This window comes from Myxine glutinosa, chromosome 8, assembly GCF_964187855.1.
Source record: "Myxine glutinosa chromosome 8, kmMyxGlut1.1, whole genome shotgun sequence".
Taxonomy (NCBI): domain Eukaryota; kingdom Metazoa; phylum Chordata; class Myxini; order Myxiniformes; family Myxinidae; genus Myxine; species Myxine glutinosa.
This window is the reverse complement of record NC_136268.1, coordinates 165,398,368-165,425,898: the sequence shown is the minus strand read 5'-3', so window position 1 is coordinate 165,425,898 and position 27,531 is coordinate 165,398,368. Positions and strand designations below refer to the sequence as shown.

Sequence of the window (27,531 nt, the reverse complement as noted above, 5' to 3'; positions counted from 1 at the left end):
CAGCCATTGACAAATCTGGAACTACGTCTTTATAAGTTCATCAAATACTGACACCGCGATTGACATTCGCTGAGCTAAATGTTGATATATCTTCTGAGGTAAAACAAACAAAAAAAAAAACAGTTTTAAAGCATTGAATGAATGAATGAATGATCGTTTTAAGGCAATTTTTCCCCGCTAGAGTGGGGGTTGTCCTTGCAGGCCCCATGACCTCATGGGGCCCTGTTTGAGGCAATGTTTTTATGGCCGGATGCCCTTCCTGACGCCAACCCTTAGTCGCTTCTTACGATGCGCAGGGATACGGTGTACCTATTCTAAATCGGGGTACACACCGTGATCATTCATCCCAGCAAGCTGGTACTCAATTTGCCGACCTCGGAAGGCTGACAGGCTGACAGGCTGAGTCAACCCCCCTGGTGTTAATTCAGCGATCGACCGGGATTCGAACCCAGGATCCTAGGATCCCAATCCGACACCCTAACCGCTAAGCCAACACCAGGCTAGTTTTAGCATTATACGTATCAAACGATACATTTTATGAAACGGGGAAGCCGAATACACACTTTGGTGGTTTTAAAATGACAGAATATGTCTTTATTAGAAAAAAAAAAAGAACCTTGAAGACGACGCTGCTAACAAAATACACCACTCTAACGCATAACCACGAGTTTAAACTACATTTACAACAAATATGAAAACTATTTTGATATCACAATGTTAAATATAGAATATATAGAAGATAATGTTTAAAAAAAATGAGCCCAATATTCCAATGGTAAACAATCCTTCAAAAAATTCCTGGATCCGGAATAATATCCTGAGATTCACCAAAAAACTAATCAATTCTTCCTTATCCCAAGGGCAATCATCCCACCAACTTTCATCCAAATCCGTTCAGAACTTTTCCAGATATCCTGTTCACAAACACACGAACACACACACACACGGACACGATCGAATGCATTACTCCCTCGCGGGAGTAAAGGTAACGAGGTTCTTTTTTGATTTATCTAAATCTTGGGGTGAAGGTATATCATCCGTATTATCAATGAGAATACAAGTTATGGGTTTTAGTTTCGGTTTTGATTTCTGTGTATCACAAAATAGTTGTGCTATATCTTCAATGCTATAATCATTTAATTTGGTTTAAAGTTTAAATAAACCGATTATATCTTCTTTTTGAAGACCCGCATTAAAACCTTGTGATAGTCGTTGATACTCGGGTTGAAAACTTGACTTTGTGAAAATTATTAAATTATTATAATCTAAAAAGTTGGGGGTAAGGAGCATCTTTAAAAGCAAACAGGTTTTTCCACATCCGCTTGAATCAACTATTAGACATCTTAACGAATTTGGAAGATTTTTATGGTTGTTAAATTTTATCTTGTTTTTCCAAACGGGTAACAAATTATTCATTTATATATTTGGAAAACAAGTCATCCAATTTCTTACAGGCTTTTTGAGAAACTATATTTTATCCTGAGTTCAGGTTTAATTTCAAGATAATCCATTATTTTATTATTATTATTATATATTGTGTTGATATTTCCCTGAAAGTGACAATTGTGAATAGCAAATAACATCAATCCTTGAAACATCATCCTAATTTTATCAATCTCTTCCATTGTAAGGAAAGGTGTATTATCACCCTCATACTTAACGTTCATTTCTCTTATTAATCTTGCAAAGTAATTCATTTTTGGTGCAATTTTAAAATAGTAACGTTTCTTTTTATATTTCTTATCATCATTAATTAAAAGATAATCACAGAATAAACATTGTTTATGGGCTTTGGACTCTGTATTTAATCCCAATCTATCACAAGCCAGACAATTCTCTTATTTATCTCATGGAGTATCAGAGAATTCAAGAGACTCCACATCTGGTATGTCATTGAGATTCATCATATTTATATAGTAAAAGATTACTTCAACTAAAAATCATCTTCACTATAATCGGTGCTTTCATAATCATCAGGAAGCCCTTGGTGTCCTTGTGTTTTATACTTCTCCCACCCCCCCCCCCCCCCTTCCCACGCCTCCTCCCCCCAAGCCCTCTCCCTCCCACACATCTCCCTGCTCTTAAATGTTGTGTGCTCTCAAGTGTTTGTGTGCTTCCCCTTCTCTTGTCTTCCACTCCCCCTTTTTATATATTTTGTTTGTGTCGTTGATTTGTTTGTGAAGTAAATGTCAGCTCTTTCACGAGCCTCGATTCAGTATACCAAAAAAAAAAAAAAAAAACAAAGAAAAAAACAAACAAAGGACTTTCATAGCTATCGTTAGAACACAAACTCTCAGTATCATAACTGTCTTGCAAAGACAAAGTCTCACAACACTATCATCACTTTTAAAATCAACAAAATCTTCACTTGAATAGTGACTCTTATTTAATTAACAGAAAAAAACATTACCATCTATATCCATATACTTATTTTCATTAACAGATTCAACTACTATATTTCTAATGTTAAATGTATTATTTCTGCCAGGAAGCGACTCGTTGTTACCTGGCAACGCCGGATACTTTTGCTCGTGTATATATATATATATGTATATATATATACAACAACACAACAACATGCATTTTAAGGCCATTTTCCCTGCTAGAGCGGGGGTTAGCCTTGCGGTCCCCATGACAATCCTCTCCATTTTGCCCTATTTTCTGCATCTCTCCTTGTTAACCCCCTTGCCCGCATTTCTTCTTCCACCATCTTTAGCCAAGTCTTTCTCGGTCTTCCCCGTCCTCTACTTCCTTCTACATTCATTTCCATCACTCTTCTCAACCAGTCACTCTCATCCTTCCTCAACACATGACCAAACCATCTCAACCTGTTCCTCTTCACAGCATCAATCACAGGCTCTATTCCCATCATCTTTCGCAATTCATCATTTGTCTTCCTCTCTCTCAAGGATACTCCGCACATCCACCGAACCATTCGCATTTCCACCCTTTCCAGCCTTCGTTGCTGCTCGACATTCATGACCCATGTCTCGCTCCCATAAATCATAACACTTCTCACACATGCAGCATACACCTTTCCCTTCAGGTTCAACAACACTCCCCTCCTCATCAGCACGCCACTCAGTTCCCGAAACTTCTTCCATGCACATCTCACTCTGGCAACCGTTGCCGAGTCTGATCCACCTTCTCCATTCAGCATGTCTCCGAGGTAGCAAAATGTTTTCACACCTTCCAGCTTCACGCCGTCTCCAAGATCCAACTCAACATTTGCTCCATCTGCAGATCCGTCTCTGCACACCTTACATTTGAATGTAGCTGCCACACTGGTTAATGACCCTCTCAGACCGCTACATTTTTGATGAACCCACTCAGCGCACATTGTACATTGAATGGAGTTCACTCCGACACCCTTCCTGCACAAAAGCACATGGCCACTTCCCAGTTCTTTCCACCTCACCACATGCTTTACCACTTGCCATCACCTTCGTCTTTCCTATATTCACCTTCAGACCTTTTGTCTCCATACATTCCTTCCACTTGTTCATCTTTTCCTTCAGTCCATCCATACTTTCCGCAATCAACAGCAGATCATCTGCATACAACAACTCCCACGCTAAACCTTCCTTTACGTTCTGAGCCAGCACCTCCATCACAGCTACAAATAGTAGTGGACTTAGTACCGAACCCTGATGCACTCCCACCTTCACCTCAAACACACCACTGTTCCCGTGCTTCGTCCTTACAGCTGTGCGTGCTCTTTTGAACATTGCCATCACTACTCTGATCAACCATTCCTCCACTTCTAACTTCCTCAATGCCCATGTCAATACTTTGCGTGGAACCCTATCGAAGGCTTTCTCTAGATCAACAAACCCAAGAAACAACTTCTTCCTCTTCTCCATGTACTTCTCCTGCAACTGCCTCACAATAAAGAGCACGTCTGTCGTTCCTCTTCCTGGCATGAATCCAAACTGCATTTCGTCGATCTTCACTTTCTTCCTTATCCTCATCTCCAACACCCTTTCCAATACCTTCATTCCATGCTCCAATAACTTTATTGCTCGGTACGAGCCACACTCCAGAGGGTCACCTTTCCCCTTGCATAGAGGGACGAGGGTACTCAGTTCCCAATCGGATCCACTGGAATGCGGCCTTCTTTCACCACCAGATTACACATCTCTGTCATTCTCTTCACACCCCAACTTCCTGCTGCCTTCAACATATCTTCCACAACTCCCGTCAGCCCTCCCGCTTTTCTACTCTTCATTGCTTTTATCGCTTCTAAAATACCACATTGCCACATAAAACCACCTCTAAAGGTGGTTTTATTGCTTTTATCGCTTCCTCAACTTCCTTCTCAGTTATCTTCTCTGCCGGTCCTAAAACTGGGTTTTTTTTTTTTTTTTTTTTTTTTTTTTGTATACAAGATCGAGGCTCGTGAAAGAGCGAACATTAATCACAGAGAAAGACAAACCGACACATAAAACATATAACATCGGGAGCGGTAGACAAGATGGGGAGAGAGGGGGAAGGACACAAACACAACATTTGAGAGCAGGGACCGAGAGACATGGAGACATCGAGAGATCTGAGAGAGGGCGAGGGCTTTGGGGGGGGGGGGCGTGGGAAGGGGGCGGTGGGAGAGGTATAAAACATATGGACACTGCCAGGACTTCCAGGAAAGAAGTTGGAATTTCAAACAAGGTGGATCTGGGGTGAATTAGCGGGGGTAGAAAAGATCAAGGTTTTGGATGGGGGAAGATAAGAGATGGTGGTGAACAGCTGTTTTAAAGACCTGGAGGGAGGAGTGGGATTGAAGGGAGTGAGGGAGTTTGTTCCAGAGGCGGGAGAAAAGAGGAATGAAAGAGTGAAGGTGAGCAGAGAGCCGAGATTTCGGCAGTTTAACCATCAGAGGGTTGCTGGCAGATCTTGTGCGACCTGTAGGAATATTTGGGGGACAGAGCACAGAGAGAGCTGGGGGTGCAAGGCCGGAGAGGAGTCGGTAGAAGACAGAAAGACCACCTACCTGCCTGCGGTGAGTGAGTGAAAGGCCCTCAGAGATAGCTTCATCGCGGGAGATTCCAATAATTCTGAAAGCTTTGGTTTCAACAGCGTGAAGCCGAGCTAGGTGTGAGGCAGGAGCACCGGCCCATAGGGGAGAACAGTATTCCATTGAGCTGCGGATGAAAGCCTTGTATGTGGTGAGGAGCTCAGGTGTGCCGAGGAAAGGACTTCGCACAACGGAGGATGCCCAGTCGGCGACTGGCTTTGGAGGCCAGCTTGGAAATGTGGTTTTCCCAAGAAAGATCATGGCAGATAGTGAGACCCAAAATCTTGAGCGACAGAACTTCTTGGAGAGGATTGTTGAGAAAGTAGATGGGAGGGTTGTCCAGTCGATCTTTTCGGAGAGACATAGTAAGAGTGTGAGATTTGTCAGGATTGAAAGACATGTTCCACTTGTTTGACCAGTCTGTGATTTTGTCCAGGTCTTCAGAGAGTGAGGAGGCAGCAGACTGCCGATCTGAGGGAAGAGGAATGGAGCGGCAGAGAGTGGAGTCATCAGCAAAGAGATAGAGAGGATTTTCGAGAGAGTCAGAGAGATCATTGATGAAGACCAGAAAAAGCACGGGGCCCAGAACACTGCCTTGGGGAACTCCAGCCTGAACAGGAAGAGGAGATGAGAGAAACCCATTCAGGGCCACACGTTGACGACGACTAGAGAGGAAGTCCGCCAGCCATGCGTGGAGATTTCCATGGATACCAAAGGAGGAGAGTTTGGTGAGCAGAGCGGGGTGCCAGACCGTGTCGAAGGCACGTGATATGTCGAGGGAGACAGCTCTAATTTCCTGTTTGGCATTGAGGACCTCCATCCATTGTTGAAACAGCAGAAGCAGCATGTCCAGAGTAGAGTGACCTGGTCTGAAACCAAATTGATGATCAGAGATCAAGCCATTGGAGAAGAGGAAAGATTTCATATCCGAAGCAATGATGGATTCCATGACTTTGCTGATAATTGGGAGAAGGCTGATTGGTCTGTAGTTGCTAGGATCTGTTTTTGCACCTTTTTTGTGCAAAGCGGTGATGTTGGCTGATTTCCAAGCAGATGGCAGTTGACCTTGAGCAAAAGAGAGGGTGAGGAGAACAGAGAGAGGGTGAGATAGAGCAGCAGAGCAGGATTTTAGGACCCGTGGGCTGATGCCGTCGGGTCCAGTTGCAGAATCAGAGTCGAGGGTTGACAGAAACTTTTCCACCTTGTCAGGAGGAAAGGACACGGAGTCCAGGAGCAGCAGGGTACGACTGGGTATGGTGGGTACAGAGAGGGATGGGTTTGGGACACAAGATTTAGAGGCAAACACAGAGTTGAGGCATTCAGCTTTTTCACGTGCGGAGTCAGCTGTGTAGCCGTTTGAGGTAAGGGAGGGGATGGAGGGGGAACAAACACCAGAAACGGATTTGACCAGATGCCACCAGGATTTGGAAGAGGGAGACAGATAAGAGAGTTCGGTCTTGAGAACGGAGAGATATTGTTTCCTGGCTCTCCTGAGGGTGGACACACACTTGTTTCGGGCTTTGTGAAAGGAAATTAGATTTCCTTCCGTTGGATTTGCTTTCCAGGAGACGAAGGCAAGTTGTTTCTGGGCAACAGCCTCACCACAAGATTCCGTGTACCATGGACGGGAGGAAGGGTATGACAACTGAAGACGAGATGGGATAAATCTGTGCATGAGAGAGAGCAATTTACTTTGGAAGAATTCCCAGGATGAGTTGATGTCAGAGGTGGTAGAGATGGGAGACCAGTCCAGATGATTGATGGCTGCTTGAAGACCGTGCCAGTTGGCCTGAGTGAAATGCCAGACTCGTCGACGCTGAGCAGGCTCCCTGAGGATGGTCAGAGAGATGTCCACTTTAACAAGGACATGATCAGATGATCCGATCGGAGCAGAAGAAGAGCAGCAGACTCTCTATGTTGCCATCCCATTCATTCTCTGTATTCAACAGCATTTCCATATATCTCTTCCATCTTCCTTTAATTCCCTCTGGGTCTACAACGATTTGTCCCACTTCATCCTTCAAGCAACTGACCCCCATCACATCACACCTTTTTTTCGCTATCTATCTATATACAGCCTTGGCATTTAATATGGATTATTTTTTTTGTGGGGGTGAACTTACTTTTCAAGTTGACTTAGAACCAAAAGTTCATTGGAATTATGTTGAAATTATTCTAGATTTTGTTAATGTCACCTTCAAAAGAAACAAAAACCACATTTAATTTGACATTTCGAAGCAAATAAATTGATCCTTGAAAGTGATGTAAACTGATATTGAACTAAATTCACAGACAGTACTGTGTTAAACTTCTGTACGTTTGCCAGAAGTATTTCTTTATTTTGCACATTAGCCAAATTTTTTTTTAACAAAAACAAAAGTTAAATTACAACTGGGATTATGGACAGTAAAATTACAGTTCAGTACGTCGTGTAACCCCCACGAGCATTCAGGAGAGCACATACACGTTGAGGCATGCTGTTCACGAGATTTGCCAAGGTTTGGACAGGAATCGCTTGCCATGCAGTGCCAATAGCCTGCTGCAATTCACGCACAGAGGTAGGCTGCTGGTCCAAGTTGTCGATTTGATGCGTTAATTCTGCCCACAAGTTCTCTATCGGATTCATATCCGGGGACATGGCAGGCCACTCCATATGCTCTCCACCATGGTCAGCAAGAAAGTGTTGGATCATGCGAGCATGATGAGGCCATGCATTGTCATCTTGGAAGACAAAGTTTCCACGAAAGGCTGCATGAGCAAATGGAAGCAATGTTTCTTCCAGAATGGCCCTGTACTTGAACTGGTTCAGGTTTCCATTCAGAACAACCAGGTCAGTTTTGCCCCCTGCCTGAAAAGCAGCCCAAACGGTCACCCCACCACCTCCAGCTTGGACTCTTGGCACTATACAATCTTCGTTGTAGGCTTCATGCACTTGTCTGCGCACTCGGACATGGCCATCTTGACGATAGACCAGAAATCAAGACTCGTCATTGAAGATCACGTGATTCCAGTGTCCTGGCTGCTCTCTGGCCCACTGCAATCGGCGCTGGCGGTGTTGTCTTGCCAGGCGTGGCTTTCTCAGGGGATGCCTGGCACAATAGCCTGCTTGAACCAGTCGTTGGTTGACTAGCCTTCTGGATACAGGCACATTTGTCAGTTGCTGCCACTCAGCCCTAAGCCGATTAGCTGACGTGGTCCGGCCATTGCGGACTAACCGGTGCAGCTGGCGATCATCCCTCCTTGTGGTTCTGCGGGGACGTCATGGCCTCAATATTGGAGGAGGGACACCCCTCTGAGCAGTTCGTTTCGGGATCTTTGACACCTGACCTTGAGTGATGCCATACTGCCGAGCAATAGCACACTGTTTCATGCCGGAATTTCGTAAAGCCACCACTCCATGACAAACAGCATTGTCGAGTTGACGGACCATCTCCAGAGGAAGCGGTAATAACTTTTGTAGACGTGCAGCAGTTGTTTTCCACTAATACAGAACGCAACAACCATCATATACCCGATTGTGAAGCCAATCGTCAAATGTACCTGTCCGTACATTTTGTCACGCCACCTGTGATATGATCCTGCCATTGACTTCTTGCTGCGACAGACAATCAGTGACATGGTTCTTTTAACAAAGAAATCACCGAAGCGTAAAAGAAACTCACCAGATTGATATTCTGAGTTCAGAAAGGAAACCCAACTCAAGAAAAAAACAAAAATTCCATATTAAATGCCAAGTCTGTGTATATATGCATCCTCTGCACAAACATAATAAGGAAAAGCTTTATAAATTTGATAAAATGGATTGTGAAAAAGCTTTATAAATTTGATGAAGTGGATTGTGAAAAAGCTTTGTAAATATGATGAAATGGATTGTGAAAAATCTTTGTAAATATGATGAAGTGGATTGTGAAAAAGCTTTGTAAATATGATGAAGTGGATTGTGAAAAAGCTTTGTAAATATGATGAAATGGATTGTGAAAAAGCTTTGTAAATATGATGAAGTGGTTGTGAAAAAGCTTTGTAAATATGATGAAATGGATTGTGAAAAAGCTTTGTAAATATGATGAAGTGGATTGTGAAAAAGCTTTGTAAATATGATGAAATGGATTGTGAAAAAGCTTTGTAAATATGATGAAATGGATTGTGAAAAAGCTTTGTAAATATGATGAAATGGATTGTGAAAAAGCTTTGTAAATATGATGAAATGGATTGTGAAAAAGCTTTGTAAATATGATGAAATGGATTGTGAAAAAGCTTTGTAAATATGATGAAATGGATTGTGAAAAAGCTTTGTAAATATGATGAAGTGGATTGTGAAAAAGCTTTGTAAATATGATGAAATGGATTGTGAAAAAGCTTTGTAAATATGATGAAGTGGATTGTGAAAAAGCTTTGTAAATATGATGAAGTGGATTGTGAAAAAGCTTTGTAAATATGATGAAGTGGATTGTGAAAAAGCTTTGTAAATATGATGAAGTGGATTGTGAAAAAGCTTTGTAAATATGATGAAGCGGCTTGTGAAAAATCTTTGTGAATATGATGAAATGGATTGTGAAAAAGCTTTGTAAATATGATGAAGTGGATTGTGAAAAAGCTTTGTAAATATGATGAAATGGATTGTGAAAAATCTTTGTAAATATGATGAAGTGGATTGTGAAAAAGCTTTGTAAATATGATGAAATGGATTGTGAAAAATCTTTGTAAATATGATGAAGTGGATTGTGAAAAAGCTTTGTAAATATGATGAAGTGGATTGTGAAAAAGCTTTGTAAATATGATGAAGCGGCTTGTGAAAAATCTTTGTGAATATGATGAAATGGATTGTGAAAAAGCTTTGTAAATATGATGAAGTGGATTGTGAAAAAGCTTTGTAAATATGATGAAATGGATTGTGAAAAATCTTTGTAAATATGATGAAGTGGATTGTGAAAAAGCTTTGTAAATATGATGAAATGGATTGTGAAAAATCTTTGTAAATATGATGAAGTGGATTGTGAAAAAGCTTTGTAAATATGATGAAGTGGATTGTGAAAAAGCTTTGTAAATATGATGAAGTGGATTGTGAAAAAGCTTTGTAAATATGATGAAGTGGATTGTGAAAAAGCTTTGTAAATATGATGAAGTGGATTGTGAAAAAGCTTTGTAAATATGATGAAGTGGATTGTGAAAAAGCTTTGTAAATATGATGAAGTGGATTGTGAAAAAGCTTTGTAAATATGATGAAGTGGATTGTGAAAAAGCTTTGTAAATATGATGAAGTGGATTGTGAAAAAGCTTTGTAAATATGATGAAGTGGATTGTGAAAAAGCTTTGTAAATATGATGAAGTGGATTGTGAAAAAGCTTTGTAAATATGATGAAATGGATTGTGAAAAATCTTTGTAAATATGATGAAGTGGATTGTGAAAAAGCTTTGTAAATATGATGAAGTGGATTGTGAAAAAGCTTTGTAAATATGATGAAATGTATTGTGAAAAAGCTTTGTAAATATGATGAAGTGGATTGTGAAAAAGCTTTGTAAATATGATGAAGTGGATTGTGAAAAAGCTTTGTAAATATGATGAAGTGGATTGTGAAAAAGCTTTGTAAATATGATGAAGTGGATTGTGAAAAAGCTTTATAAATATGATGAAGTTGATTGTGAAAAAGCTTTGTGAATATGATGAAGTGGATTGTGAAAAAGCTTTGTGAATATGATGAAGTGGATTGTGAAAAAGCTTTATAAATATGATGAAATGGATTGTGAAAAAGCTTTGTGAATATGATGAAATGGATTGTGAAAAAGCTTTGTAAATATGATGAAGTCGATTGTGAAAAAGCTTTGTGAATATGATGAAGTGGATTGTGAAAAAGCTTTGTAAATATGATGAAGTGGATTGTGAAAAAGCTTTGTAAATATGATTAAGTGGATTGTGAAAAAGCTTTGTAAATATGATGAAATGGATTGTGAAAAAGCTTTGTGAATATTGTTGTAGGTGACGGGTCGCGCCTCCTGGCACGGCCGTCCCACGGGTGCAACGCCGGCTGGTTCGACACAGATCTCGGGTTACGCGCCTCTATCGCGATACCAAATTACACCTGTGCCTTGCCAGTTGGGGAGACACCCGTCGCTACAGGTTGGGTTTGTCAGAGACCGAGCGAAGTCTGCCGCAACCTGTAGCCAGTTTGGTTTTAATTACAAATCGAGCGGATTGCTCTTCAATGCGACACAGATGAATGCAGTGCGGCAACTTCCATACGAATCAACCAGATTTAATGGGGGAACATTAGGGTACACAAAACAAGCAAGGCGTTCACGATAACATTATAATTCAACTATGAGTAATAACCCGCTCTTATCTAGGGAGCTACAATTAAGGGTTTCGCGGGGTGACCCTAACGAGATAAACCTTAGGCCTGGACAACATTCATACAAGACAGGGGGTACTTGGTGGTGTTGATGGACGAGAGGTGAAGATGTGAAAAGGGCGAATGCAGCTCGTAACAAGCCGATGTCGCCGGATTCGAAGGCCCCGCTTGGGCCTGCAGTCTGCCAAATGGCGGCCCGCCCTCTTATCGGCCACGCATCAAGCGTCGCGAAACGGCGGCCACCCGCTCTCCTTATCGGCCACGCGATCAGCACGATTGTCGAACTCCCTTCTTCCGAGAGAGAGAGAGAGCTCCGTTATTCTCACTCGCCTTGGTGGTTCTCGTCCGCCGCGAAGGCCTGTCCACACGCCATCCGCGCATGCATCTTTTTCCACCTCTTCCCTCGCACTTGCTCAGCGACCCCTCGAAGCGCCGCTTCCGGTTTTTGACGGCGCTTGTCGTTTTTGCCCGCTCAATCGCGCTTTCTCACGTCAATCCATTGCCTCGATCATGGCATTGCAACCGAGGCCGGTCTTAATGGAACTTGCACCTTGTTCGATTGTCAAGATGTAATTAAAAGGGAACCGTCTCTTGTACACCACCAATGCACCACACAAAACAGCCTGCTACACCTTCCGACACAAAACTACCATCCCAGTACAGACGATCTATGGTAAACATACATCTAAGAGGGGACCTGAACTAATTCTATATTTAATAAACCACTAAGGGCCATTTCCGCAACACTACCCCCACCTTTCTCCCGAGGCTCTCCCGAGCCTCCACTAGGGGCAGCCCGCGGGAATGGCCCTGTCTAACGTACAGCACAAATCTCCCATTTACTCTAACCCACAACATTGCAAGCACTTAACTCCAAGAAGCAAAGTATCAGTAAGATTGGCATGTCCCTATCCTAGTGTGTCGGATCACTAATCTAACAAACACATCCACACTCTATGCACAATACTTAACATTCTAATTATGCATTTGCGCAGGAGGGCATTCAATGTTACTTTCAACACCAATATTCACATCGGAGCAAGACATTCAGAGTTTCAAAGCTTCTTGACGTGCTCACTCCTTCACGCCTCCTCCCGGCAGTGTTGTGTCTTCACCCCAGAGGGGTTTCCTTACTTCGTGGCCTTATTGGCCTCTCACCAGGTGAGTTCAGTCGGCCCAGTGGCCTAATCTCACAAAGAGTCCTTCGGCCCACTGAGCCCACAAGACGGCATGAATCTTCGGCTGCAACAGCCCGCAAAAGCACTTTGGCCTCCATGGCCCACAAAAATGCTTCGGCCCACATGGCACACAACCGAGCAGCAGCAGGCAACAAGCCCTGCCTTGGACAGCAGGTGGCACAGTTCTACCGATGGTAAGCAAATGCAGTCTGGAGGCATTCTTGAGGGTGCAAGTGGGGGTGATGACCTCAGCCCAGGCAAAATGAAGAGTACCCTTAACCTTCCTTGCCTGACTTATCTTGGTACGACTTGTTTTAGTATGGTCTTCTTAAAAAAGTCCTTTCACTTTTTAGCTGACAGGATGGTGTGCTTCTTAATCAATTGTTATCTGTGTGCTCATGACACACTGGTGGCTTCTCTGGCACTTGGAGAGGGCGACCGAACCTGGCCCTTGTTCACAACTTTCCCATCAACACGACTCGTACCAGGTGTCACACATGAATGGTGCGGAGGAGAGTTCATCGAACCTAACCTTTTACTTAAAGCTCTAACCAATGGCACAAACCCTGCCATTGCCACAATGATCCTAATGACCCATTTTTCCCAACCTGGCACACTGTTCCATTCTTTTAAACCTGGGCAAGGCCCTTATTTGTCTCTTTTTCTTCACTTGGTGGTGCCAGGCATAACTCATTGGCTGGGGAGTGTGACTACAACTAGGCCTCTTTGCCTGCTTCCAATAGGTGGTGAGGGACACCTAGCGACCTCGGGGTTCACCTGAGCGCGCCTCTGGCGCTCCTAAATAAGGGGTGGCTCTCTAGCCCCCACACTGTGCTCTCCAAGCACTCTAACCGGGTGGCTCTCTAGCCCCCGCACTGTGCTCTCTTAGCACTCTAAACCCTACTGTCTGGTGTCCCCTCCCGACTCACCAACTTCCAATACCATGTCACACTCCCAGCCAGTACCACCATACCTTGGCTGCACCTACCCCTAGCAGTCCGCCTGCACAATGGAACAGCAGCCAGAATCCACGTCAAATCCACTAAGTCCCCCGAACCTACACTCACTTGGTTAGGAGACTCCTACCAACAGGGTACATTGTTCGCACTCACTCTCCTCATTCACACAATCACGCCATTCATCCCAAACACCTTCGTCATTCATTCCACAGTGCCACACACCCAGTCCACAACACCATCCAACACCTTCCACTTTTTGCAGGGGTGTTTAACGCCCTGTCTGTCATGTCCCCACTATTTCTCTCACTTTTTTTTTTTTTTTTTTTTTTAAATAGTCACGCACATCCACTTGTGCCACTCTTGTCTCTTCTGTCAGTCTCTCAATTTGCAATCTCTCTCGATATTATTTTCAGTCAAGAATTCCCTTTTTTTTTTTTTTCTTTCCAATCTGGCCTGCTTCTGTGGCTCATTGGAAAAGGAGTGAGGGAAGGAATCCCTCATTACCCCTTACATGGCCCCGCCGCCTTTCCGCCACGGCTCATAAGGGTCACGTCTCAATTGGGGTCGTGGTCCACCCCCTCCTTTTCTCCAGGGTTCGCGGAAGTCAGGTAGACCCCACTTGGGGGAGCGGCCTCCCCCTCTTCTCTTTAATTCCCTGAAGACAGGTAAATCCCATTTAGCTAGCCGAACCCCTCGTGTCCTCAGAGAGGTCCGATGACCAAGGGACACCTGGCGGTGTCGTTGCTGGGCCCCTCTTGTTCGAAAATGGGTCCAGGGAGTATGTGACGCATGCCAACGCCGCCTGCTACGCATCTGCGCTCTACCTCGAAGTTCCTGTGAAGCTGAGGGAGAAATTACAATCCCCTTTCTAAAGCCTGCTCCTGGTGGAATTTCTATTTCCCCTTGCACCTCGAACCTATTTCCTACGTCACCACTCATTCCATGCTCCGCACTCACACACGTTTCGGCCTTGACAGCACACCCCGGTGCTGTAAACTGGACTATGGGCTCACAGCATTCATCCACAGGCATTCCATCCACACATTCAGGTGTCACGCATACGTGCACCCCATCGGACGGAGTCTCTTGATTAACATCAAATCCAATTGCGAACTTAAGCTCATCATCCGCACCATGTATGCAGATGCCCACGTACCTGCTTCGTTCCAAAGTCACATCGGTCCGGTCGCTCATCATTGGTTCGCCACACTCCTCTGGGGCTGTCAGCTTCACTTGCTGGACCTGCTCAAAATGTGTTTCATGAGTCAACAACCCCATATACTCCCTCCATGTCTCCATCACCAGGGTTTGCTCCAATTGTTGTTTCATTCGACGAGTGATGCCAATCAAGTCCTGCACCACTAACATTCCTCCCTGTGATGACGTCACACATCCCACATTATTGTGCTGCCCTACTTCCTGGCTCCATTTTCTTTCCCAGTTGAGTCGTTCTTCCTCTCTGAGCCTTTTTAGTTGTTCGTTACCTTTCCGGAGTCTTTCCATCTCTGCGGACTCCACCCTTGCTTTCTCCTTTAATTGGTCAATTTCCGATTCATATTCCTCTTGTTTCTTATGCCACCGTCCCTCTTGTGCTTCATTCTCCAACCTCGTCGTTTCTCTCAATTGATTGATTTCCTTTTCCTGCTTCATTCGTTGTTCTTTCATTACCCTTTCATCCATGTCATTCTTTAACCTGGCTTTGGCTTCCATCTGTTCAATCTGCACAGTGTGGTTCCTTAACGTTTCCTTCTCCGTCCTCTCTCTTTCCTCACTTAACATCCTCAGCTTGTTTTGTAATTCCCTTTCTTTGTTTTGGTGTTTCTGTAACTCCATCTCATTTTTTAGTCTTGCTTTACCTTCTATCTGCTCAATCTGCCCAGTGTGTTTCCTTAACATTTCACTCTCCATCCTCTCTTTTTCCTCACTTATCTCCTCTACTCTTTCGCATGCTTCCTCTCTCCTTTTGTCCATCCTCTTCCCGTATTCCTTGCTACTTTCCATTTGACGTGCCAGTTCATTTCCTCTGTACTCTGATTCCCGAAACTGGCTTGATTTCTCAGACAATTCTTCCTTCAGTTGTTCCAATTCCAAATCGAGAATCCGTGCTCGTTCCCATCTGGAATCTGTGTTGTCTCGCAATGCGCCGGCCAAGGCCATTTCCGTCCAGTGAATTCGTTCCTGTGCATCGACCAATTGTTGTGACTCCCTTTGCTCCTCATTTTCCTGAACCTCACTTGCCTGCTGTAGTGCCTCATGCAATTTCGTGTGTAACTCCCCAATATAATCCTCCTTACACTCCACCTGCTCCCAGGCATCGTCCAATCGTGCATGAAGCTCGTTAATGTACGCATTGTCGTCCTGCTTATTTTGCCATGACGCATGCTGTGACCACGTGGTTTGGATCGGTGGGTGGGAGCGTTTTCTTCGTGATGTGCGGCTCGTTGCACTCTTAATACCGATTCTCTCCCACCTCGTGTCACGCTGCTGAGCCGCGCAGCCATTTTGCGACTCCATCTTCCTTTATAAATTACGAAGTTTGACACCCAATCCACTCAAAATAAAAATGAAACCAAATTTGGAATTTGTGAGCGACGTGTTTTTTTTTTTTTTTTTTTTTTTCTCTTTACGCGCCTCTCACAATCGATGTTCGGGGTGCGAAATGCACCCCAGGTCCAAATCCCACCTCCTCGACACCAGTGTTGTAGGTGACGGGTCGCGCCTCCTGGCACGGCCGTCCCACGGGTGCAACGCCGGCTGGTTCGACACAGATCTCGGGTTACGCGCCTCTATCGCGATACCAAATTACACCTGTGCCTTGCCAGTTGGGGAGACACCCGTCGCTACAGGTTGGGTTTGTCAGAGACCGAGCGAAGTCTGCCGCAACCTGTAGCCAGTTTGGTTTTAATTACAAATCGAGCGGATTGCTCTTCAATGCGACACAGATGAATGCAGTGCGGCAACTTCCATACGAATCAACCAGATTTAATGGGGGAACATTAGGGTACACAAAACAAGCAAGGCGTTCACGATAACATTATAATTCAACTATGAGTAATAACCCGCTCTTATCTAGGGAGCTACAATTAAGGGTTTCGCGGGGTGACCCTAACGAGATAAACCTTAGGCCTGGACAACATTCATACAAGACAGGGGGTACTTGGTGGTGTTGATGGACGAGAGGTGAAGATGTGAAAAGGGCGAATGCAGCTCGTAACAAGCCGATGTCGCCGGATTCGAAGGCCCCGCTTGGGCCTGCAGTCTGCCAAATGGCGGCCCGCCCTCTTATCGGCCACGCATCAAGCGTCGCGAAACGGCGGCCACCCGCTCTCCTTATCGGCCACGCGATCAGCACGATTGTCGAACTCCCTTCTTCCGAGAGAGAGAGAGAGCTCCGTTATTCTCACTCGCCTTGGTGGTTCTCGTCCGCCGCGAAGGCCTGTCCACACGCCATCCGCGCATGCATCTTTTTCCACCTCTTCCCTCGCACTTGCTCAGCGACCCCTCGAAGCGCCGCTTCCGGTTTTTGACGGCGCTTGTCGTTTTTGCCCGCTCAATCGCGCTTTCTCACGTCAATCCATTGCCTCGATCATGGCATTGCAACCGAGGCCGGTCTTAATGGAACTTGCACCTTGTTCGATTGTCAAGATGTAATTAAAAGGGAACCGTCTCTTGTACACCACCAATGCACCACACAAAACAGCCTGCTACACCTTCCGACACAAAACTACCATCCCAGTACAGACGATCTATGGTAAACATACATCTAAGAGGGGACCTGAACTAATTCTATATTTAATAAACCACTAAGGGCCATTTCCGCAACAATATGATGAAGTGGATTGTGAAAAAGCTTTGTAAATATGATGAAGTGGATTGTGAAAAAGCTTTGTAAATATGATGAAGTCGATTGTGAAAAAGCTTTGTAAATATGATGAAGTGGATTGTGAAAAAGCTTTGTAAATATGATGAAGTCGATTGTGAAAAAGCTTTGTAAATATGATTAAGTGGATTGTGAAAAAGCTTTGTAAATATGATGAAGTGGATTGTGAAAAAGCTTTGTAAATATGATGAAGTGGGTTGAGATTGAATTTTGAAAATTCTGGAAGTTATATCACTATAAACTATTATATAACTATATAAAGTTATAATCTACCGAAGTGGAGATCGGTTTCTGAGGTTTGGGACATGGAATGTAGGGACAATGACAGGGAGATCAGGAGAAGTGGTGGAAGTATTGGTCAGAAGAAGAGTGGACATATGTTGTGTGCAAGAGACGAGATGGAAGGGAAGTGGTGTGAGAATGGTGAAGGGTCGGCAGGGACAGAAATACAAGTTTGTGTGGCAAGGGTGCCCGGAGGGCGTAAATGGTGTTGGTGTCCTGTTTTCTGAGGAGTTTGTAGACAGTGTGGTGAGTGTGACTAGAGTGAGTGATAGGTTGATGATGGTGAAAATGATGATTGGAAAGCTCTTGGTGAACGTCATCTCGGGATATGCTCCGCAGGTTGGTCGGAGCGATGAAGAGAAGGACAAGTTCTGGTGTGCGATAGAGAAGCTGATGGAAAACGCGAAAGATGAGGAAGTTGTTGTGGTAGGAGGAGACCTAAATGGACATGTGGGAAGGAGTATGGACGGTTTTGAGGGAATTAATGGGGGTTACGGATATGGTGTGAGAAATGGAGAAGGTGAAAGGATTTTGGAGTTTGCTGATGGAGCTGATTTGTTGATTTGTAACACTCAGTTCCAGAAAGAGGATAATAAGCTTGTTACATACACGTCAGATGGGTCGACGACAACCGTTGACTACCTGATGGTGCGTAGGCGAGATAGGGGGCACCTCCGGGACACAAAGGTGATCCCGGGGGAGGAGGCTGTTTCACAGCACCACTTGGTTGTCTGCGACATAGGGGTGAAAGGTGCGAGGAGAGCTCGGCACGTGAAGTACCAACTGAGAATGAAGGTGTGGAGGTTGAAAGAGGTGACAGTAAGGGAGGCATTAAAAGAGAGGCTGAGTAGGGTAGAGGATGATGTGGTTGAGCTTGAACGTGGTTGGATGTCAATGAAAGATAGTCTGTTGGGAGCCGTTGGTGAGGTATGTGGATGGGCAAAAGGACCACTGAGGCACTCGGAAACATGGTGGTGGGATGACGAAGTTGGAAAGAGGATTGACGAGAAGAGGAAGAAGTTCAAAGAGTGGCAGAAGGCGAAGGGTACGGGGGCAGAAAAAGCAGAGCATGAAAGTTATAAGGCAGCCAAGAAGGCTGCAAAGTAAGAGGGAAGCAAAGGCGCAGGAGGCATGTAGGAAAATGTTCGGAGAACACTTGGATTCAGAAGAGGGTCAGAGAGCAGTATTCAGGATTGCAAAGCAGATAGCGAAAGAGAGGTGTGATGTGATGGGGGTGAGTTGCTTGAAGGATGAAGTGGGACAAATCGTTGTGGACCTAGATGGAATTAAAGGAATATGGAAAAGATATATGGAAATGCTGTTGAATACAGAGAATGAATGGGATGGCAACATAGAGAGTAACCCAGTTTTAGGACCGGCAGAGAAGATAACTGAGAAGGAAGTTGAGGAACCGATAAAAGCAATGAAGAGTAGAAAAGCGGGAGAGCCGATGGGAGTTGTGGGAGATATGTTGAAGGCAGCAGGAAGTTGGGGTGTGAAGAGAATGACAGAGATCTGTAATCTGGTGGTGAAAGAAGGCCGCATTCCAGTGGATTGGGAATTGAGTACCCCCGTCCCTCTATACAAGGAGAAAGGTGACCCTCTGGAGTGTGGCTCGTACCGAGCGATAACGTTATTGGAGCATGGAATGAAGGTATTGGAAAGGGTGTTGGAGAGGAGGATAAGGAAGAAGGTGAAGATCGACGAAATGCAGTTTGGATTTATGCCAGGAAGAGGAACGACAGACGCGCTCTTTATTGTGAGGCAGTTGCAGGAGAAGTACATGGAGAGGAGGAAGAAGTTGTTTTTTGGGTTTGTTGATCTGGAGAAAGCATTTGATAGGGTGAAGTATTGACATGGGCATTGAGGAAGTTATGAGTGGAGGATTGGTTGATCAGAGTAGTGATGGCAATGTACAAAAGAGCGCGCACAGCTGTAAGGATAAAGGACAGGAACAGTGGTGAGTTTGAGGTGAAGGTGGGTGTGCATTAGAGGTCGGTACCAAGTCCACAACTATTTGTAGCTGTGATGGAGGTGCTGGCTCAGAACGTAAAGGAGGGTTTACCGTGGGAGTTGTTGTATGCAGATGATCTGGTGTTGATTGCGGAAAGTATGGATGGACTGAAGGAAAAGATGAACAAGTGGAAGGAATGTATGGAGACAAAAGGTCTGAAGGTGAATATCGGAAAGGCGAAGGTGATGGCAAGTGGTAAAGCATGTGGTGAGGTGGAAAGAACTGGGAAGTGGCCGTGTGCTGTGTGCAGGAAGGGTGGCGGAGTGAACTCCATTCAATGTACAATGTGCGCTGAGTGGGTTCATCAAAAATGTAGTGGTCTGAGAGGGTCATTAACCAGTGTGGCAGCTACATTCAAATGTAAGGTGTGCACAGAGGGAGCTGCAGATGGAGGAAATGTTGAGTTGGATCTTGGAGACGGCGTGAAGCTGGAAAGTGTGAAAACATTTTTCTACCTCGGAGACATGCTGAATGGAGAAGGTGGATCAGACTCGGCAACGGTTGCTTGAGTGAGATGTGCATGCAAGAAGTTTCGAGAACTGAGTGGCGTGCTGACGAGGAGGGGAGTGTCGTTGAAGCTGAAGGGAAAGGTGTATGCTGCATGTGTGAGAAGTGTTATTATTTATGGGAGCGAGACATGGGTAATTAACGTCGAGCAGCAACGGAGGCTGGAAAGGGTGGAAATGCGAATGGTGCGGTGGATGTGCGGAGTATCGTTGAGAGAGAGGAAGACAAATGATGAATTGTGAAAGATGATGTGAATAGAGCCTGTGATTGATGCTGTGAAGAGGAACAGGTTGAGATGGTTTGGTCTTATGTTGAGGAAGGATGAAAGTGACTGGTTGAGAAGTGATGGAAATGAGTGTAGCAGGAAGTAGAGGACGGGCAAGACCGAGAAAGACTTGGCTAAAGATGGTGGAAGAAGAAATGCGGGCAAGGGGGTTAACAAGGAGAGATGCAGAAAATAGGGCAAGATGGAGAAGATTGTCATTGGGACCGCAAAGATAACCCCCGCTCTAGCAGGGAAAATGGCCTTAAAATGCACGTGTGTTGTTGTATATAACAAATAAATGAAGAATGAGGGATCATAATGACCTCTAAAATTACCAGTTTACAGCTATCGTAAGTTTTAATGTAAATTCGACAAAAGTTGTAAAATAAAACTATATTGTAAAAGGTTGCTTGGCATTTTGTGATTTCAAGTAGCAGGTTAGTGTTAAAGGGTGGATCTGGTACATGGTAAATTGAAGTGGAAAACAAACATAAACTGTCATATTCTTGCAGCTGTTCCCACGTTGCACATCAATAACAACAGAGCCGATTGGAGTTATCCCATGATAAGTTAGCATCTTTTCTTTTTCATACGTTGATTGGATTTAGATTAGTAAGGATTTACATATTTGGCTGCTAGAGATATAGCAATTCTTTGACTGCTCAGGATTAAATTCCCGAACCGACAATAAACACAGTACATGTTGTTTTGCGTGCTTTTACGAGATGATGAAGAAGAACGTATGCCTTACTGGGTAAATAAAATGCTGCTGAAAATGATAAATTCTGTTTACAGAATCCTAAGTTCTCTTTTACAGCCTCTCCCCTTGGATGTTCCAAACAAGATTAGTTTTGTGCGTTTCCACCTCTTTTATCTCCCACTCCTTTTTCTCCTCGGCATCCAAGGGCTCTGTAAGTTGCCACCATAGCGACGTAAAAAAAATAACCCCGAATGAGCTGACGGTCATCTCTTGAGATTGGAGTTCTAATCTCTGCTGATTTGGGAGCCCCCCCCCCACCCCCCCCCGGAAGCCTCCACGATCCCCGGGGTGCCTCTTTGATCTGAGATCGAAAAATTTAAGTCCACGCGATCGTGCGGGCCATCGATCCTTTCAGTAACCCAGATATTTTGGGTCTTCTGGCTCTTTTTGGTCTTTAAGGTTATTTTGGGTCCTTTGGGTCTTTTCGGTCTTCAGGGTATTTAAAGGTCTTTGGGGTATTTTGGATCTTTGGGGTATTTTAGGTCTTCGTAGTCTTTTGGGTCTTCAACAGTCTTTAGGGTATTTTTGGTTTTCAGGGTCTTTAAGGGTCTTGGGGTCTTTTGGGTATTCAGCATCTTTATAGGTCTTTGGGGAATTTTGGGTCTTCAGGTCTTTTGTTGTCTTTAAAGGTCTTGGGGTAAGGGATGGGGAAGACCGAGAAAGACTTGGCTAAAGATGGTGGAAGAAGAAATGCGGGCAAGGGAGTTAACAAGGAGAGATGCAGAAAATAGGGCAAAATGGAGAAAATTGTCATGGTGTCTGCAAGGCTAATCCCCGCTCTAGCAGGGAAAATGGCCTTAAAATGCATGTTGTTGTTGTTGTTAAGGGTCTTGGGGTCTTTGGGGGTATTTTGGGTTTTCAGGGTCTTTTATGTCCTCTGGGTCATTTGGGTCCTTGGGGTCTTTGGGCTATTTTGGGTCTTCATGGTTTTTAATGGTCTTTGTGGTAATTTGGGTCTTCGGGGTATTTTGGGGTGTATAACGGTCTTTGGGGGTATTTTGGGTCTTCGGAGTCTTTTGGGTGTTTAATGTGGTCTTAAAAGGTCTTTGGGGTATTTTTGAGTCTTAAGGGTCTTTGGGATATGTTGGGTCTTTGCGGTATTTTAGGTATTTGGGGTATTTTGGGCCTTTAAAAGTGTTCAGGGTCATTTGGGTCTTCAGGGTCCTTGGAGTGTTTTGGGTCCTCTGTGTCTTTTGTATCCTCTGGGTATTTTCAGTCTTTTGGGTCTTCGGGGTATTTTGAATCTTCAGAGTCCTTGGGGGTCTTTTGGATCCTCCTGGATATTTTGCTCTATTGTTTTTCCAATTTCAGCAATTGCTTCCATCATTTTCAGGTTTGGACTCCTGCATAACGTTATTTTCCCGGGTGCTGCACAAACGGCTGCACCAATCGCTTCACAGCTGCACTGCACAGCTGCACCGATCGGCTGCACCGATCGGACTCGGTGACCTCGGACAAAGACCTTTTATAAGAACATGGGTTGAATCCATGCTTGAGAGAATGCAAACCCCCTCCCCGCCATCACGATCGTCTCTCCAACTCACAATCCCACGAGAAATGCGGAAAGGACGACCCAAAACCAATTATCTTCTTTTTGATTTGTATATAAACATCATTAAAAGTAAATAATGACCTCGGCCAAAGTTCAAACGACGTGAGTTTAATCTCTACATGAGAGAATTCCACATAGCTATTTGGGCAGTGTATAAGCCAACAGATCACTGCCTCCATGGATCTTGCCAAGGCCGTAACACCTATCAGCTCAAAATCCTTTTAACTGTTGACTTGGTAGTTTTTACAATGAAGGAAACATTAACAATGTTGGTAAAAGTTTATTTTGCGATTAATTTGTGATTGGAGTTATGCTGTTTGGAATGAAAAAAGAGATATCGAGTTCAGGTAAATGACGACATGCCGTGATGGTTTCTACTTTACAAACGTGAACTTCACGGATCGCCATATGAAGATTCGCCACGGACCCACGATCGATGTTTCTATATGTGAACGTACCCGTTTGTTTGCGAACCGGTACGTTTTTCATGGAAGTCCTTCACGAACTTGCTGTCCATGTCTGATGTGCGACTAAAGGTGCTACAGGAATGTGGAATTTATTGGTTTCATGCTTTCACATTCGCCGTATCTGCATTGCCTCGCTGTTTGCTCCTGGCCTCCCACCCATGCGTAGCACGGGTATCTCACTAGTTCTATTGAACACAAGGTTATTGAGACCAATCAAATTCATGGAAAACATACATCAGAGGCCACTGAAAGGGTCTGGTGGTGGCTTCGTGATAAGAACACCAGTAGGTTGTGGGAATGACATACCAGATCATGTCATGGGTTCAAATACAGCTGAAGGCAAAATTATTTAGAAATTGGGTTGTTTTTTTTTTTGTTTGTTTTTGTATACTGAATCGAGGCTCGTGAAAGAGCTAATGTCTTGGTAGTTTTTTGGTAGTTCTAAGGTTCTGCAAATTAAGCTAATCTCAGGAGAATTACAAAACTGTAATCATAATGTCAGTAAAAACCTGACGAGCTCATCAATTTTATCATGAGGAAGGAGGTAATCTGCCCACTTCACTTCGTCTGGTCTGCCAGTGATGCCAGTCCACACACTTGATGCCGTGAAGGCCACTTGTGATGGGTATTACAATAAGCAATGTTATAAAAGGAGCCGTGTCTGTTTTTTTGTTTGTCGTGTTATAACTTGAGAACGGATTAACGGATTTCAGTAAATCCAACTACGGTGGATTCGGGTATCTCCCGGGAGTGTTTGTGACCTCCCCCCCCAAAAAATATTTTTTATGGGAACCTGGACACACGTGTCAAATCTACAAAGTCAGTTATCACTACACAGAGCAGGATCTCCCAGGAATCCTATATTTTTCTCCCCCCAAAGCTTCCAGCTGCCCAAAGCCCTCAGAGCAATCATGAAGGATGAGTTCAAAAGCTGCATTTTGAAACGAATATCATTGGTGGCATTCTCACCTCAAACTCCCCTTTGGAATATCGACAGTCGGGAACACGGATGTTCAGGTCCACATCTTGGCAGTCATCTGGGAAACCCTGCAAGCAGCAAGGTATACTGTTTATGCATTGAAGTGAATAAAAAGAAAATTGCGGTGAAATTGTTCACACAAACGTGTTTTTGTTCATATATGTTTGATTTAGAAAAAATAACTTCTTCTCTATGAGCAGTAACTGATAAATGATGATCTAAGAGGGCCCATTTAGAATGTTCTGATTCAGAAATTTCACAGATAGAGGCAAATGCTACGTCAGTTTACTGGTGTGTTCAAAACTAAGTACACACACCAGTTTTCATTGGGTCGGTTGAGCTGATCTCATATCTGCTGTCACATTCATTCATGAACATTGGAGATTCCAGTAGTATCAGGAATTGAGAATTGTGCATTTTGCTGAGGTCATTTTCATCATCAACCATGTCTCCGATTGCAGGAATATTGATGCATTCATCAGCATGTAGAGATCATGGCCATCAATTAGTTATGGATTATGGCCTTTAATATTGATGCTTATTAGTCCCCTACCGGTGTACACCGGAGGGGACTAAAGGTTTGCACGCCGTCCGTCAGTCCGTCAGTCCGTCCGTCACTCCGTCCGTCAGTCCGTCAGTCCGTCAGTCCGTCCGTCAGTCCGTCCGTCCGTCAGTCCGTCCGTCCGTCAGTCAGTCCGTCAGTCCGTCCGTCCGTCAGTCAGTCCGTCAGTCCGTCACGCAAAGAACAGTTTTCCGGACTTTTTTTTCTAAACGCGTAATGCTAATGATTTCAAACTTGGCACATCGTTTCCTCATGATAAGTTACAGATCAAGTTCGAACTTCACGATGTTTCGATCATTTTTGACAAGGTTATGGCACTTTGAACTTTGGGAATTCTGATAATTCTGATGATCCTTAACTCGGTGCCATTTTAAGTTTCAATTTCCTTTAAAAAAGATTTTCTCTGCAATAATTGGACCGATTGAGATCAAATTTTCACCGTTGGGGGGGACTCGGTCTGTAGAATATTATAATGGTAATTATGACGTCACAGGTCACGTGGTTCGGGCGCCATATTGTTTTTCATGAAAACACAAAAACCCCTTTTTCTCTGCAACGGCTGAACAGATCGAGGCCAATCTTTACAGGCAAAATCGCATACCCATGACGAACAAAAAAGTCAGCGAGCATGACGTCATGCGTCACATGGTTTCAGAGTTATGACGTTTTTAAGCATGAACTTTTAAAACCGAGCCCCTCCCTCATTTTTGATCCAGTCGAGGGGAAACTTCACATATCTGTTCCGCATGTCAGTCTACTAAAATGTCCTTTTGGAATTTGCGATAGCTCACGTGGTTTGGCAGATATCGTTAATTAAACGAAAATATTTAAAAAATGGATATCTCTTGAATCGCTTTATTGATCGACGTGAAACTTCATACTATAGTAGACGTCATGAAGAGTAACAAGTGTGCAAAATTTCAAGATGATTGGATGTACGGTCTGGAAGCTAGAAGTTGTTATTGCGTGAAGAAGAAGAGGCATCAGGTGTGCGGATTTAATTATTTATCACATGTACAGACTGAAAGCATCGTTGGACACGACCTGTCGCGGTCATTTTAACCTCAAATAAAATTGTAATTTAAGATTTGTCAATAGCTGAGGTATATTAACAAACGAATAAAACAGATTTGGTCAAATTCTGACTTTTTAAACTCGATCGCATTTGACAGAGTTGTGACAAGCTGAGGAAGAAGAAACCTTGCATTGGCTTCTCCAATGTGCCATAAAAAATGGATATCTCTTGAATCGCCAGTACCTCAGACCGTGAGTTGGTAATAATTTATATAATTCACACAGTGCAATACGTGCAGGCCGCTCCACGGAGCGACCTTGCGGGATTATCAACGAGGCGAGGCGTGACACGCGTGTCTCCATACCTCAGATCAAGTTTGAAAACCAGCATCAACCGTGCATAAATTTGCATATTCGATCATTTTTGACAAAGTTATGGCACTTTGAACTTTGGTAGGGGACATGTATTGCAGCGCAATACTCAGAATGCTTGTTTCAAATAGGTCCATACATTAATATCTCATAACCTCCACCACCAAAGGTGGATGGAGGTTATGTTTTCACCCCTGTCTGTCTGTTTGTCCGTTTGTGAACAAAATATCTCAAAAGGTTGTGGACGAATTCGGACGAAATTTGGCAGAGAGGTAGCGTATATGACAAGGACGAAATGATTAGATTTTGGTGAAGATCTGGATCCAGATCCGGCTACTAGAATTTTTAAAGTGATTCTTTGCCATTGGGAGATAGGGCCAAAAACGATATCTCAAAAAGTTATGGACGAATTTGGACGAAACTTTGTGGACAGGTTGTGTGTGTGTGATAAGGAAGAAACTATTTGATTTTGGTGAAGATCTGAATATGGATTTGGATATGATAATTTTTTTTTTTTAAGCGATTCTTCACCAGTGAGAGACGGGGCGAAAACCAACATATAGCAGGATATCTCAAAAGGTTATGGACGGATGATTTTGATTAAATGCGATTCTGTATTGTGATTTCCTGGTCTACTCTGGGATATAAAACGTAAACTGTTCACCTGGCGGAGGTATGCTCTCGACTGAGTGCCGTTCTAGTTACCTAATGTAAAGTGCTTCATTACAGAGACGTACCATGTGTTCTGACGGGCTTGATTAAACCATACTATTATTCTACATATGATTAGATTTTTCTGGGTCCCTCATCAATCATCATGAATAACACTCAACATAAACAAAGCCAATGAAAATCTGATGGGACACACACAGGTGGTGTATAATCAGCAAAGGCCTACATGCCTATTGTGTTTGGTGCACCAGAAAACCAAGATGGCAGCCATATAATTTTGGCTCGGTGCTATGGTGTGTGGAGTCAAGTGACAGATGTGGGTGTGGCCCGGCAGCTGTACCCGATGACTAATGGATGCACATTTAAAAAATGGACCCCAACAACAACAACAAGAACAACAATAACAACAGCAATGTGAAGCTCTTGTAGATCTGCGACAAAATATCATTTATGAATCAACCCGGAGAAATTGTATTCAAAATTGTGTTGTCGCGATTTGGCCTCCTTACATTGGTGTGCCACAAGAGTAGGACAGTTACAACCATTGCCACTGTTGTCTTTCCCCACCCATCCTGGCAGCTGAACAACAGTGCTGGTTGTGCCTGTTCATCTAATACTGCTTGCATGGCCGTCGTCAGTCTGTCCAGCTCCTGCAAGGATTAAATAAATAACAACGAATTGAAGAGATGTGTCTTGACTTGTGCAACAAC

The 27,531-nt window shown here is 43.9% G+C and overlaps 1 protein-coding gene across 1 annotated transcript in view; it reads right to left on the bottom strand.

The window, feature by feature from the left end:
- Positions 1-27,531, bottom strand: part of PALD1 (phosphatase domain containing paladin 1) — a 271,064-nt gene that overhangs the window by 780 nt on the left and 242,753 nt on the right. The window contains exons 17-18 of the mRNA XM_078783909.1: positions 27,331-27,471; positions 24,192-24,269 (exon numbers count right to left, since the gene is read on the bottom strand). Coding sequence (XP_078640035.1) covers positions 24,192-24,269; positions 27,331-27,471 — 219 coding nt within the window. The remainder of the gene's footprint in view (positions 1-24,191; positions 24,270-27,330; positions 27,472-27,531) is intronic.